Raw genomic sequence first — 15,709 nt, 5'->3', positions numbered from 1 at the left:
TGCAATTCAAATCAAGAATCCAAAGTTTAAACAATGGCGTATCCAAGATCAAAGGGTACTTGCATGGCTCTTTTCAACATTGACCGACGAGATTCGTCAACAAGTCTCAAAATCATCTTCGGCACAAGAACTTTGGAAAACCTTAGAGAAAATCTATGTTTCTCAATCAAAGAGCCGACTATTTGAGTTATGGAGTCAACTCCTAAACGCACACAAAGGTAGTGATTCTCTTCTTAACTTCATTCAACACATCAAAAACCTATCAGATGCACTTATTGCTGCCGGACAATATGTTTCTGATCAAGATCTGCAACTAACTCTACTCAACGGGCTTGGAGACGAGTTCGAGCCGATGATATGTGCTCTAACTTCCGGACAAGATCTATTGTTTAATGAGATGACAGACATACTTCTAAATTATGAACAACGACTCATATTCAAGAAAAGAAAATTCCATTATGAAAATACTTCGCGCTCAAACGTTTCGGCGAATGTTGCTTATATTTATAGGCATGGAGGCGGAAAGAACCAAAGACAGAACCGAGACAATAATCGTCCGCAATGTAATTTTTGTCATAAAATTGGTCATCGCTCCGAAAGTTGTTTTTATAATCCATCTTGTCAAATATGTAATGTACAAGGACATAGTGCTCTTGAGTGCCCTCGTTTTAATCCTTCTACAAATCCTACGACAATGTTAGTTACATCGTCTACTATTGTAGATCCCACTTGGTGTCCAGATTCAGGTGCTACCGACCATATTACTTCCGATCTTAATAATCTACATGTACATGCTCCTTATACAGGTACTCAAACTATCAAAGTCGGAAACGGTATGCCTCTGAATATTTATAATATTGGTACGACTAAAATTTTAAATCAACAAAAATCTCTCTACTTACGTAATATCTTACACGTTCCGAATATTACTAAAAATTTGATGAGTGTCGCGAGATTTTCATCAGATAATAACGTATTTTTTGAATTCCACCCAAATATTTGTCTTATTAAAGACCGAGATACGAAGATAGTGCTTCTTAAGGGATTACTCAAGGACGGACTTTATTGCGTTGAACCTACTGAAAGTTCGTTTTCAACATGTTCTAATAAACAAGCATTTATTGGTATTAGATCTCCGGCTCAAATTTGGCATTCACGACTTGGACATCCTTCTAGCGCTACTACATCTTTAGTTATATCACACTTTAAATTACCAGTTTCAGGTAGTAATACTATTTCTTTTTGTGGATCATGTCAATATGGGAAAGCACATAAACTACCTTTTTCAGCTTCAAAATCTACATCTATGGCTCCTTTAGACCTAATTCATTCAGATGTTTGGGGACCTGCTCCTGAATTTTCATCTAATGGTTGTCGTTATTTCGTACAATTTGTGGATGATTTTAGCAAATTCACGTGGATATATCCGTTAAAGAAAAAGTCGGATGTTTTGAATACGTTTATCAACTTTCTTCGACTTGTTGAAAATTTATTTAGTCGTAAAATAAAAATATTGCAAACTGATTGGGGAGGAGAATATAGAAATTTCAAATCATTAACAGATAATCATGGTATTTTACATCGTTTATCTTGCCCACATACTAGTGAGCAAAATGGCATTGCTGAACGAAAAATTCGTCATATTACGGAAATTGGTCTCACTTTATTGGCTCATGCATCTATGCCACTACATTATTGGAGTGAAGCTTTTGAAACAGCCACATATCTTATCAATCGTCTTCCTACTCCGACATTACATCAACGTTCACCATTCGAGACTATATTTCACTCTTCTCCTGATTATGGTTTTTTGAAGACATTTGGGTGTTCTTGTTATCCACTCACACGGCCGTACAATCAACACAAACTCGATTTTCATACTACTGAATGCAGTTTCCTTGGTTACAGCTCATCTCATAAAGGTTATAAGTGTCTTCACATTCCGTCTGGACGAATATTTATCTCTCGACATGTCACTTTTGACGAACTCACTTTTCCTTTCAAAAATAAGGACCTTGTGCGCTTATCTAAACCACAAGAAGATAACGAGAAAGATTGAAATAATATTATTGATTGAATGAATAATCTTTACTAGTTTATCTATTTATAATAGTAATAGAGAAATAACTAAATTGAGAAAATATAGGATTTGGTTATTATATTTAGCCTAATTAATAGGAGATAAAATATAGGATTTGGTTATTATATTTAGCCTAATTAATAAGAGATAAATAAATAATTTCTCTTATTTATTTAATACTTTATCAAATCACAAGATAGATTACTTGGTAATATGTTGTTTCAATTGATTGGTTTAAATCTCAAAAACCGAATTGAATTTATTAATTAAATTCTTAATTCCTTAAATTCTTAATTATTTTCTTAATATTATTTTATATATATTCAATAATATATATCTCCTTATAAATCTCGGTAATAGTTTTCTGTAAATACATATATTTAATAATATATATATCATTAATATATATATCATTAATTATAGGTTATGTAATTTATTTATAATAAAATCTTTATTTATTAAATAAATAATTAAAATTTTGAACTTTTAAAAAACTCCGTACATATATATTTAAATAAATAATATTAGTCAAACTTAATCTTTAATTAATTATTTATTTAAAAAAAAAAAAAACCATAATCGCAAACCCTAAAAATCATTCTTCTTCAAATCATCATATCATCTTTACTATGATATCTGAATTCATGATTTAATCATAATATGATATCATAAAAAAATCTTAATATCAACAAATTAACATAGAGATTGGCTCTGATACCAATTGTAGAAATTTTCTTTAGTCCTAAATTCATGATTCTAAACAAATACATATTAGATTTTCTTTCCTTAATCTATAATCCTATAGATCGATAATATCTAACATGCATGAATCACAATCCTAATACATAAATTTCTCTATGTCCATAAGTTGATTAAACAAGCGGAAGCGTACCTGAATTCATGATGAAGATATTTGAGTTTGGGTTTGCTCTTCCGATTCTCCAAGCGGTTTTCTCCCTTCTTCTCTCTCTTACGATGAAGGTTAATGAGAAAATGAAAACTAGGTGAATCGGGGAACCACAACCCTTTTATATTATATTTATTTATTATTAAACGATCATAAATAATAAATAAATTGACGGTTTCTACCCATAACCGTTCCGTACTATTAATTATATTAATTATGTGACTTATTCAATAAAAAATAATAAATACTTAATGGTCACTTTATTTTTATTGAATTCCGAATTAAAATAGCCCAAACACATTATTTATATTTATTAGTCCAATAAATCTAACATATCTAAAAACATTCTAAAAACTATCATAAGTTTGCATTATTTAGATATCAATGTCACGAAACAACTTATATTATAGGTTTTGTCTCGAATTAATACAAATAATAATTGCTAATATGAATTTTTACAGACGGGAATAATCACAAGTTCATCTGTTCTAGGCCGCCTCATCGGACATGATTTCTTTGAAGGAAAGTTTACACCTGAAGAGAAACTAATCCTAACCTCCCTCGAATATTTGAGCTTTTCCTTCTACATGTTCTTATTCGCCGTAAAGACAGATCTTAACGTTGTTAGGAGTGCTGGAACATTAACATGGTTTATAGGTATAGCATGTTCAATTGTTCCATTAGCATTCACAGTATTAATGGCATTCCTGTTTTCGAATAATAAGGAGGAAAAGGGTAAAAGGATCTTGTTGGTTTTATTATCTGTAGCTTTGTCATCAACGTCGTTCCAAGCTATATCTTCTCTTCTTAAAGATCTCAAACTACTTAATTCCGAGATAGGACGTATCGCATTGTCGGCTTCCTTGTTAAGTAATGCTATTTGTTGGATAATCAGAGACATTAGTAATTTCTTCTTGTTTACAACATCTTTTCATTCTTCATACCTTACACCGTACTTATTCAAATCACAATTGTCGAGAGTTATTGTGGTTGTCATCGTAGTTTTTGTTCTCCGACCATTAATGATTTGGATGACAAAGAAGTTGTCCGAGGATAATGCTACGTTGAAGGAATCAATATTCTTCGGAATTGTTGTAATGTTTCTTGTGATTATGTATGTTTCGGATATTTTGGGTATGACCAGTTTGTATGGTGCTTTGTTTATCGGTTTGGCTGTCCCAACCGGTCCGCCTCTTGGGACCGGGGTGGTTGAGAAGCTTGAGCTATTTGTCACGACAGTTCTTTTACCGGCGTTTCTTATGGAAGTTGGTAGGGATATCGACTTTTCCTCGATAACGTTGCTACATTCTCTCGAAGTATCCTCCTTTGTTTTTGTAGCTTTTTGGGGGAAGTTTTTAACTGTTTATGGCTTTTCTCGTTATTGGAGGATGCCTAATAAGGATGCTCTTACTCTTGCTGAAACCTTAAGCTCACGAGGGTTGTTTGACATTATGATCTACCGACTACTTATGAAAGCCACTGTATGTAAGTCCTTGTTTCTTATTTGTTTTTTTAACCGATCAAATTATATGTATTGATAATGTCAATTTTCATCTTGAACATGCTATATCTCACCCTAGCATTCACATGCCCTTATTTTGTTGATCCATTCCTTAAGGTTCCTTACTAAGCTTGACCACCTTTGCTTGACATATAGTAGATTATTTGTTCACATGCCCTCATTATGCCCTAGAATTAATTTTCAATAATTTATTTTTCAATCACATTATTCTTCACATCAAATTATTTAAATATCAAAATACTATTTTGTTTGGAAGAGAGAGTTCATACCCATGTTGACTTCAATTACATAATTTAGAGTTTTTGGCATCTTTTTATTATATTCATTTTGTTATATTTTGATTAATTTATTATAAATTTTAGCATAATTTGTAATTATTTAGTATTCTCGTAGTTGATTTGACTGCATGGTTTAAAATGAATCTATGAAAAAGAACTTTCAAAGAATGAGTATACACCTACCTTTAAAAGATGACCTAACCTAAGTTTTAATAAACTACATCAAACCATGTTATTTGAAAAAGTGATTTGGATAGCTCGGGATAGCCTTTATCATTACTATTACTCATTATTTTGTTTGATTGTTTTCATATTAGTACATGGGACATTTGTGTCGACTTGACAACAATAAAAAGTGATTTCTTTCATTAAAAAATGAAAAGAGAAAACAGAAGTCTCATCATTATCCGATTTCTTAATTATTAATCATTTTCTCTCTAATTCAATATCCATGCAATACTCATGCAGATAATCAACGTTGAAGCTTACAGCATCATTACTTTGTTTGCGATGATGAATGCAGCCATTCAAACCCCACTAATCAGTTACTTCTACGATCCTTCAAAAAGATATGTTAACTATAGAAGAAGAACAATCCAACATTTTGGACACACAGGTGAAACTCAAATTCTCGGTTGCCTCCACGACGAAGATCAAATCCTCAGTATAGCAAATGTTTTCATACGTTTTCATCCAACCTTAGAAAGACCCTTAAGAGTATTCATAATGGATCTCATGGATCTTAGAGGACGATCTCATCCCGTCCTCATCGACCACCAATTCCACAAGGCATATAACGAATCTTCGCTTCAACAAACACAAACCTCTCGAATCATCAACGCCTTCGTCCAGTTAGAGATTTACTACCAAGGAGTTATCAAGAACCATTATTACACCTCGATCACTCCTTATGCATCAATGCACGACGATATATGTTCTTTGGCACTCGAAAAGGGTATAATGCTTCTCATCATCCCATTCCAAAGGTCCGATAGCATCGCCTTAAGAGACATGAAGAAGAATGTACTCGACAAGGCACCTTGTTCGGTCGGTCTCATCGTCGATAAAAAGATTATCTCACATTGGAACGATAACATTACACAAGGGCGTGATCAAATGAGTCATGGCGTGTGTGTTATCTTCACTAGAGGACCAGATTCTAGAGAAGCACTTTCTTTAGGCATGCGAATGGCTAGGGACATCACAGTCAAGCTAACCGTCATTCGGATGCTGGTAGAAGAGGATCACGTAACCGAAAACTCAGTTGAAGATAATCTTGACATCAAATTGCTACAAGATCTTGCTGATCTTCATAAGGTGATTTCTGAACGAGTCGAGTATAACGAAGTTGTGAGTAGGGACGCGAATGAGACAATGAGGGTGTTCATTGCTCTCGAAGACAGTTACGATTTAATATTAGTCGGAAGAAGAATGGATGACAGGTCTCCACTGGTGGCAGGACTTGGCGATTGGAATTATTTTGAGGAGCTAGGAGTGATCGGTGACATGCTTGTTTCTTCCGACATGAAGAGCACGGCATCGATCTTGGTGTTGCAACAACAAACAATTGCTCAAGATCACATACTACACTAAACAAATTAATCTCATGTACCATACCAAATTTGCGTGTCTAGTGGTCATATTTTGTCTTGTCCTTTTCTAAGATATAGTGAAGATATTTAAAATGTAATGTAAGCTTATTTTTGTAACTAAGAGAAGTTTGTTTACGTTATTTCTTTTAGAGGCATATTGGTTAGATATGAGACATATATTGATTTCGGCTTGAAACTGAAAGAAAAAATAAATAAATTAGAGTTATAGATCAGGCTTAGGCTTATTAGGCTTAGTGTAAAAGGAAATTCGAGAAAAACATGCCATAGTGGAGAATTGAAAACAATACAATTCACATGCAATTTATCTTACTAACAATTGTACCCCAACAAAAAAAATTCTTCCATTTTCATTTTTTAAGCGATTATAATGAAAATCAAACTGAAATTTTTATCATTTAAGTCGACTATTTCCACCGGGTCATTCTTGTTGAATTTATTAGAATACATAAAAATTTTATTGGTAATTAAAAAAATTATTTAGATTTAATTTTATCTCAACCTCTAAACCATTCGTTCTAACACGTTATAATTTTTAGATTACTGTTTCATGAGAGACTTTCTCTCTAATTTATGACAATGAGAGTTAGATAAAAGGTAATGTCAATCTCTATGAGTAACCACTAAACATCTACCTACCTAATTTATAAAATTATTTTAATTATTTAAAAAAAAAATTAAATAATTCATCCAAGTCAAAGTCTAATCAAACAGTGAATTGGATTAATTAATATAATAATTAAATCCTAAATTAATTAAGGATAATGACTAAAAGAAATAAATAAAATAATTTGAGATACATTTTGTATCCATTTTGTCTCAATTTAATTATAAAAAAATTAAAATAGATTAAAATAAATAATTTAAAATAAATTTTATATTCATTTTATCCCAGATAAATTTTTTATTAAACAAAAAATATTAAAATAAATAAAATAAATTCACAAATAAATGTCACATTTATTTTAAATAATTTGTATATTTTAAAAGATTTAAAACCAAAGCCAAAAGGGTAAAAGAAAAATCAATTTCAAATAAACCCTTAAAGTTTAAATAAAATAAATAAATATGTAATCTGGTACCGCCGAAACCTCGAAGGATCATTGCAACTGGAACTACAACTTTTAGATAGGCGCTGAATTTTCTTTCAACGCTCAAGAGTCGCTCACTGCAACGAAATGAGCGCGCCTCTGCAAAGCACATAATCAACTAACGCACGCTCTAGCACCATTAGCTGAAACGCAACGGAATGCCCAACTGCGGACGGAACGCAAAAAGAACGCTAACGGAGCGTCCCGCGTTCTAGTTTATGTCCAAAAAGGCATCGTTTCACGTTTAGTTTGTCTTCTTCTTCGCAATGAAGGACAGGATAAGGATGAATCCATCTTTGATTTGTCAAAGATGGAACTTTGTTGATATTCCACCATATCGGCTGATTCGAAAGCTGAAATGATCACACGACCACGGTGATCATTTCGTCTATGATCATAGGCTTCATTATGGTCTGATCGGGCAAGTTGGATCAAGAAAAGTCAAAATGTCATTGATGACTTTTAACTAAATCTGATCCACTTGCTTCACAAACCGACTTCATGAGGCTATAAATAGTCGCTCTTGATAAATCCGAAGGCAAGAGATCCACTCTCAAGCCCCCTCAATGAAAAAATCACAGAAATCCGCCATTGAAGCTCCAAGTTTCTGGATATTTGGAATTTTTGCATCAGGCTTAAATATTGGATCCAGGCATCCCGGTCTAAGGAATGTTTTTCAATCCTTGGTATGCTTCTAATCACCTATAATATAATCTTTTAGTTTGAAATTGAAATTTTCATATTTCAATTTTCATAAGTTTGTATATTGTCTGGTTGTTGATTTTTGAGATTGGAAAACGATTATAGAATCATTTACAAGATTTATGTTGAAGCTAAAAGCGATCAATCGATATAAAACAGAAACCCCCAAATTAGAATTAGGAAAAATTTAAAATCGGATTTTCTGTTATTGAACTAATCCTCAAGAACATCAGCCCAGAAAGCTTCCCAATATGTTTCTAATGATGTTAAGAACCTATTTAGATCATGTTTGATCCATCCCGATCATGTTTGATCAAAATCAAAATTTTCAAAATAAATAAAATTTTAAGTTCTTGATTTAGTCAAACTGAACAACCAGTGTTCATGTATTAGTATTAATCAATCTTATGAACTATAAGGAAGCTCTATTGGCAAGCTCCTTTCACTTTATTAAAGCTTAAAAACTAAAAACTCGAATTTTGGCCTTAAACCTATTTTGATGAAAACGAACATCATCCAGGTTGAATCAAATCTTGCGTTCATAATGTTCATGGGTGCTTTGTGAAGCTACCTAGGCCCTTGGATCAAGAATCCAAGCCTCAATCAAAACTGAAAAATCTATAGTTTTAATGTTCTTGATGATCGACAGGTTCGACCAAGATCGAGATGTCCGACCGAGAAATTTTAGTTAGAACAGAGAGGTCCGATCGTGAAATTTCGACCAGGACCGAGAGCTCTAACTAAGGATTTTGACATTTGACCGTAAATTCGAACATGGTACTGAGGAGTCTCACACCCGACCAAGAACTTCCAAACCTATGACCAATGAAGTTAGTCCCAAACTAACCTAGGACCGGTGGTTTCCGCACCCCACCGAGGGCTTTCCAACCCAAGACTGAGGGTCTTAACCCCCGACCGATAAAATTGCACACATGACTGAGTACACATGTGGGGCCTGTTTGGTTGCACTTTTCATTTTCTAAAATTAATTTCATAATTTTGGAACTTCAAACCATTTTCTAAAATCCCATAAAATAGAAAATCATTTCTAAATATTTTTGGGATATTTCCATAAAAAAATATTTTTTATTAGTGCTCGTTTAGAATTTATTCTTAAAGTATGTTCATCCTTAGTCACCGTCATCATCAACAAGTACCAGCATTTAAATATTTTTGTTACAATTTTAAATATACAAAAATATGTGTATGTCTAGGAATAGAAATATATTTGTTAAAATAAAACGTTATACAACCAATTTCTAAAAGGCAAGATTTTATAGAGTAGAGACCGTTTTTTAAAACAAGTACGGAGGATGAAGTGTAATAGTCCTTTCCCGAGTATCACCAAACTTCGAACTAAACAAAACTCTAGTAAAAAATACGCTTGTACACGTACACATTTTATTGATTTTAAAAATAAATTAAAGACTCTATTTCAAATAAATAATATTTTAAATTAATTAATTTAAATTAATTTAAATAAAGATTTCAAAAAATCAAATTTTAATTTGATTATTTCAAATTTCAAAATTATTTAAACTTAAACCTTAATTAATTATTTTTAAAATTAATTTTAAGGATGTCAGGATTTGTTTAAATCTTTAAAAAGAATGTTTTATTTTAAAAAGAATCCTGACACGCTAATTGAGGTTGAAATTTTTCGTACTCTAAGCTTTTCCGGGGTTACATATATACACTACAAAAAACGATGCTTAAAAAAACATTAGCTAAACCTTAAAAGCTTCTCCAAAATACCATCGCGCTTATTATTATGTCGCTAGAAGTAGAGTCGACGTAACTTATAATGACGCTTATTTAAACGTCATTAACATTAATTTAAGCACGCCAAAAATCTATTTAATTTGAATAATTTTGTTTTATATTTTATTTTTGAGTTTTCTTCATTTATTTTAACAATTTGCTTGAAATTTTAAATTTTGTATTTTTTAAAAATTAAATAATCATTAAAAATGAAATTTAAAAGATTATTTCATATTCAATATTGACCTTTTAAATAATATCAAACATAAATTCTCTAAATAATATTATCTTATAAAATTATACCATAGTCAAATGAAAAGAACATTAACTAGCATATTACAAAATTTAATAATATTTTTTCATTTTTTTAAACTGTAAGCACTAAAAATATACACTCCAATTTATAATATTAATATAATTGTTTTGAGTTATTTTTAAATCAATAATTAACCTCGTGGCAAAAAAAAATTACAATTATTAATTATGATTAATTATTGTGCTAATTTATCAAATTAATTGTAGGTTAAGGCTAAAATAAAAAAAAATAAAATTATTTGAGATAAATGTTATACCCATTTTATCTTAAAATAATTTTAAAAAAATTAAAGGACAAAAATAAATAAATTTGAATGAATTGTTGTATCCATTTCATATAAAATAATTATTTATTTAACCTTAAAAATATGGGAAAAAATAAATTAGTAAAATATTTGTCATATTTATTTTAATATTTTTTGTATTTAAAAAGATCAAAATTAAAATCAAAAAGGTGAAAGAAAAATCAATTTCAAACAAACACTTAAGGTTTTAAAAATAAAATTAAATATTTAATCGAGTGTAGCTGAAAACCGAAAAATAATTGCAACATCAGTCGCGTCCATTAGATGGACATTATAATCGCATCCAATGCATTAGAGCGCTCCGCGTAGCTTGTTATAGCCAAAGAGAAGCGTGCGCGCTTCACACCGGATTGGGTAACACCAGGTTACTTAGGACTCCAACGGACCGCCCAAATGCAACGATACTTGACAGAACACCAACGGAATGCGCTAAAGTGCATGAAACGACATCGTTTCATGCACCATCTACGTCCTCAATGTTTCACCGGAGGGATAAGCATCAAAGACCTGTCTTTGATTTCTCCTTTTTAGAACTCCTCCACAATAAACTATTTTGGCTGATTGAATGCATAAAATGATCACAATACCATAGTAATCATTTCTTCTTATCAAAATATGGATGATTCATCCATATTCGACAAGTTGGCTCAAGAACAACCAAAATATCATTAATGACTTTTATCTGATTCAGGACACTTGAAGCCTTCACCGACTTAGGGCAGCTATAAATAGACCCCTTGAGTACTTCCAAATCAATGGATCCAATCTCCACCTTCTAATCTTTAATTTTCAGAAATCTGCCAATAAGCTTCAAGCTTTTGTTTTTTATTTTAACTTTGGATAAGACTTTAAAGCTCAAATCTGTGCATCCCAACAACTTCCCTAAAGTCTAAGGAGTGTTCTTCAATCCTTGGTAAGGATCCAATCACCCTTAATTCATATTTATAATTTGAATTTGAAATTTTTATATTTCAAATTGCATAAGCTTGTATGCTTGTTGTTTATGATGTTTTATTCTTGAATAATGATCCTAGGATCATTTAGAAACTATCTAGATAAGATAGAATCGATCAATCGATCTAAATAACAAATCTTAAATTTAAATTTTAAGAATAAAAAAAACGGGTTTGTTGTTCTTGGGTTAATTTTGTTGAATCACGGCCTAGAAAGCTTCCCAGCATGAATATAATGATGTTGGTCAACTGTTTAGATCATGTTTGATCCATCCCGATCATGTTTGATTTAAATCAAAATTTTCAAAATAATTGGAATTTTCGAGTTTTGAATTAGTTCAAACAAGCAGTTAGTGTTATTTTTTGTACCAATCAAGTATATATAGTATAAAGAATCTATTGGATAGCTCCTTACACTTCAAAACAACTTTAAAAATCAAAATTCCGATTTTTTTTATCACAAACTGTTTTGAAAATATATATCATCATCCAGGTTGATTCAAACATTGAGATGATGATCAACATTTTATTGAGAGCTTTGTGAAGCTACCTAAGCTCTTGGATCAAAGAATAAGAGCTAAAAATGAATTTAAAAATATGCATACTTGTGTTCTTGAGGACCGAGGCTTGCAAGCCTAGGACCGAGAGATCTGACCGAGGATCCTCGGTTTGGACTAAGACAAGGACCGAGAAATTCGAACATAGGACTATGACCTATGATTGAGAATTTCAATAGGACCGAGACCTAGAACTGAGGATTTTCATCCAAGACCGAGAGGTCTAACTTGGGACCCAGGATCCCAAACCTAGGATCGAGCCTCCTAAACCTTGGACCGAGGGACATAGCCTATGACCGTGAGGTTTATACATCTCGACCGAGAGACTTATCATAGAGCTAGCCTAGGACCGTGAGGTTTATCTCGACTGAGAGACTTAGCCCAGACCTAGCCCAGGACTGATAAGTTTATAGACATAGACCAGTAATCTCAACCAAGGATCGAGAGTCTTTAGCACCCAATCGAGGGTCTCCAAACCACGATCGATAAAAATAGACCTAAGACATAGGACTCTGGTCTTAAGGCCTGTTGGTTCCATTTTTCAAAATTCAAAATTATTTTTTTAATTTTGGGACCCTAAACCTTTTTCTAAAAAAAACCCTAAAAATTAGAAAATTATTTAAAATTATTTTTGGAATATTTCCACCAAAAAGTATTTTGACTAAGGCCTGTTTGGTATTTATTTCTAAACCCTACACCCTTAAAATTATTGATGTTCTATAGGTCTAATCCTCCCTATTTATCATCAACAACAGGTATCGACTTTTTTAATATTGTTGTTTCAATCTTTAAAATAACGCTAAAACCTAGAAGCATGACTATGACATGAAAATTAATCGGTTAAAATTCAAAATGTTATACAACTGATTTTTAAAAGCCAACTTTATAAGTAGAGACCATTTTTTAAAACGAGTACGGAAGATGAAGCGCGAAAGCTCTTTCCTAAGTATCACCAAACTACGAATTAAATGAAAACTTTGGTCAAAACGTTTGTATACATATACCAACTTTTATTGATTTTCAAAAATCAATTGACGACTTTGTTTCAAAATAAATAATCGTTTAAATTAATTATTTTAATTAATTTAAACTAAAGGATTTCTAAAAATCAAATTGTAATTTAATTACCGCAAATCCCCGGATTATTTAAAATTGAACCCTAAAATTATTTATGTTCAATTAATTTTAAAAGCTTCCAAGAATAAATGAAATTTTCTAAAATTAATATTTTATTTAAAATAAAATAAAATTCTTGACACACAAACTGAAAGTAAAAATTCTCGAACCTCAAACTTTTCACAGAAACCTAATACATAATGGGTTTTTTGGAGTTACAAAAACAATTAAACAAAAAAACATAAATTTGTATACTAAAATATTAAAATAAACTTTGATAGGATCGGTGCTAACAATAGAGACTGGGGTCAAGCTATTGTGAACAACTTATGATAAACGATTCGATAGTAATCCTGTGAGGGATTAGTATCTGTTTCTATTCTTCACAAATCCTTCGAACTCTTGAAATGAATTCAAGTGCGGAAGTGTTCGTCGAATTTGAAGCTTTGAACGACTGAATGTAAATGACAGAAAGTAAAGAACACAGGGAGTTTATGGACGTTCGGAGATAAAATTTCTACGTCACCCCTTCTTCCACAACCGTAAGGATATCCACTAAATACTTTTAATCGAATACAACTTACTGAGCTAACTAACTCTGTGGAACAGAACAACCTTTATTCAACTTACAATATTCTCTCAGCTAGACAATAATTGAATCTCTCTTGAGTTTGAATGATGTGTGAAATCAGTAAGAGCAAGAGAAGGATTGTTTGAACCAGATAACGAGTTACTTTTTATGAAAAGCATTCAAGTGATTCCTCTGTCTTCCTTGAGCATTTATTTGTAGTAGAAGGATACCAACAGACGAATCTTCTTCGTGGACACGTGGAAAGTGACCATTGGAAGACCGCCCATAGTACTAAAGTACAACAGACTCTAAGAAAATGGATCGTGACCGTACTAAACTGGTAGTGCGCCGAAACTCCTCTGAAATTTCTTGTACCGGACAAGCAGATGGACGAATATTTGTGTACGTGACATTCATTCATTTCATACAATTATGTCACGTTCCATTTTACTCATGGCCCAATCCAAGTATCAAAGTGACAACCCTCCTAGCCTATGGGAGGTTTACTTGTCTAAAGGAAGCCCAATAACCCAAGTAATCCCACTACAAGAAATATTCTAGAAGCATTGGAGAAGGCATGCCCTAGAGTAATAAATGTAGTAGTTGAGTAGTAGGCCCATTAATGAGGTAGTTGGGAGAATATCATTAATGGGGGTAGTTGGGAAATATCTCATTAATATGGTAGTTAGATAGTATCATTAATGTAGCTTGTAAGTAGCCCTATAAATATCTCAAAGGTATTTCTTTGTAAACACCAAGTATTCTTTCAATACAATCTTATTCTCAAGCTTTGTTTCTCTCTCTAAGTGTTCTTGCCTTTGAGTTCTTCTTGTTTCTAAAAGGCTTACTAAGTTAGAATCTCTTCGATCTAGCTTAGTGCCACACGGATCTAATTTTAGCCTATGATAAGTGGTATCAAAGAAAGATTGTGCTTCTGCACTCAAGTTATAAGAGATGAATTCGAGTGCCAACGTCACGAAGGTTCCGATCGTCGAACAAGTGGACAAAGTGCCTAGGAGGGGCAAGTCCGTCGAAAGAAGTCCTTCTATGGAAGCTCGGGTGGCCCGGCTTCAGGAAGGCATGAGCGAGCACCAAGAAGCTCTCGAAGTGTTTAGCACGATAACCGATAGAGTGAAGGTTCTTGATGAGGAAGGTGAAAAGATGGAGAATGAAATCATGGGAATCATCAACAACTCGAAGCATAGCATTCGAGACAAAGTGCTTAGTATGATTCGAGTGAATGTTGATGATATCCAGAATGAGGTACTTGAAGCAATCCGTGGAGAAGTCCAATGCACGATCGATGCCTTGTGAAGGGAAATGACGGGAATGATCAAAGGCTTGGAGGGGCAGATTAGGTGGAATGGAGGGGAACTTCGAGGTGCGGAACCTTATCGAATTGATGTTCCCAAACCAACTTCATTCAAAGGATCAAGGAGTGCAAGTGAAGTGGATGACTTCCTTTGGAACATGGAGAGGTACATTAAGGCATCCAACATACTTGAGGATCGCATTAAGTTACAAACGGTGCCATTTTTCTTGATAGATATGGCGTTGTTATGGTGGAGGAGACGTGAAGCCGACATTGAACGAGGTATGTTACGAATGGAAACATGGGTGGATTTCAAGACCAAGTTCAAACGTCAATTCTTCCCCGAAAACACCGATTTCGAAGCTCGAAAGCGTTTAAGCCAACTTACACACTCTCAATCCATAAAAGAGTATGTTAGAGAGTTCTAAGAGTTGATGCTAGAGTTACATAGTCTCACTGAACAGGAGGCCCTGTTCACCTTTGTTAACGGCCTAAAGATGTGGGCGTAGTTAGAACTATAAAGGGCGAAAGTGCAGAACGTCTCGGAGGTAATTGCAGTTGCAGAAAGGTTGATTGATCTTAAAACGTCTGTGGATAGACCAAAGTTCTATAAGGACAACAAGGAGAGA

At 32.9% G+C, this 15,709-nt stretch overlaps 1 protein-coding gene across 1 annotated transcript; it reads left to right on the top strand.

The window, feature by feature from the left end:
• The first annotated feature begins 694 nt into the window (after positions 1-694).
• Positions 695-6,380, top strand: LOC124940690 (cation/H(+) antiporter 15-like). Its single transcript, XM_047481225.1, has 5 exons — positions 695-806; positions 1,563-1,805; positions 1,909-1,922; positions 3,449-4,468; positions 5,256-6,380. The coding sequence occupies exons 1-5, from the start codon at positions 695-697 to the stop codon at positions 6,378-6,380; spliced, it is 2,514 nt and encodes an 837-aa protein (XP_047337181.1).
• The last annotated feature ends 9,329 nt before the right edge of the window (positions 6,381-15,709 follow it).

Source organism: Impatiens glandulifera, chromosome 1 (genome assembly GCF_907164915.1).
Source record: "Impatiens glandulifera chromosome 1, dImpGla2.1, whole genome shotgun sequence".
NCBI classification, from domain to species: domain Eukaryota; kingdom Viridiplantae; phylum Streptophyta; class Magnoliopsida; order Ericales; family Balsaminaceae; genus Impatiens; species Impatiens glandulifera.
This window is presented reverse-complemented; position numbering and strand designations above follow the sequence as displayed.

Coding starts and splice junctions, on each gene's coding strand:
- LOC124940690 (XM_047481225.1), top strand. CDS start 695: ATGTTAGTTACATCGTCTACTATTGTAGATCCCACTTGGTGTCCAGAT. Junction 807..1,562: donor TGTACATGCTCCTTATACAG/GTACTCAAACTA, acceptor AATCATTAACAG/ATAATCATGGTATTTTACAT. Junction 4,469..5,255: donor GACTACTTATGAAAGCCACT/GTATGTAAGTCC, acceptor ATACTCATGCAG/ATAATCAACGTTGAAGCTTA.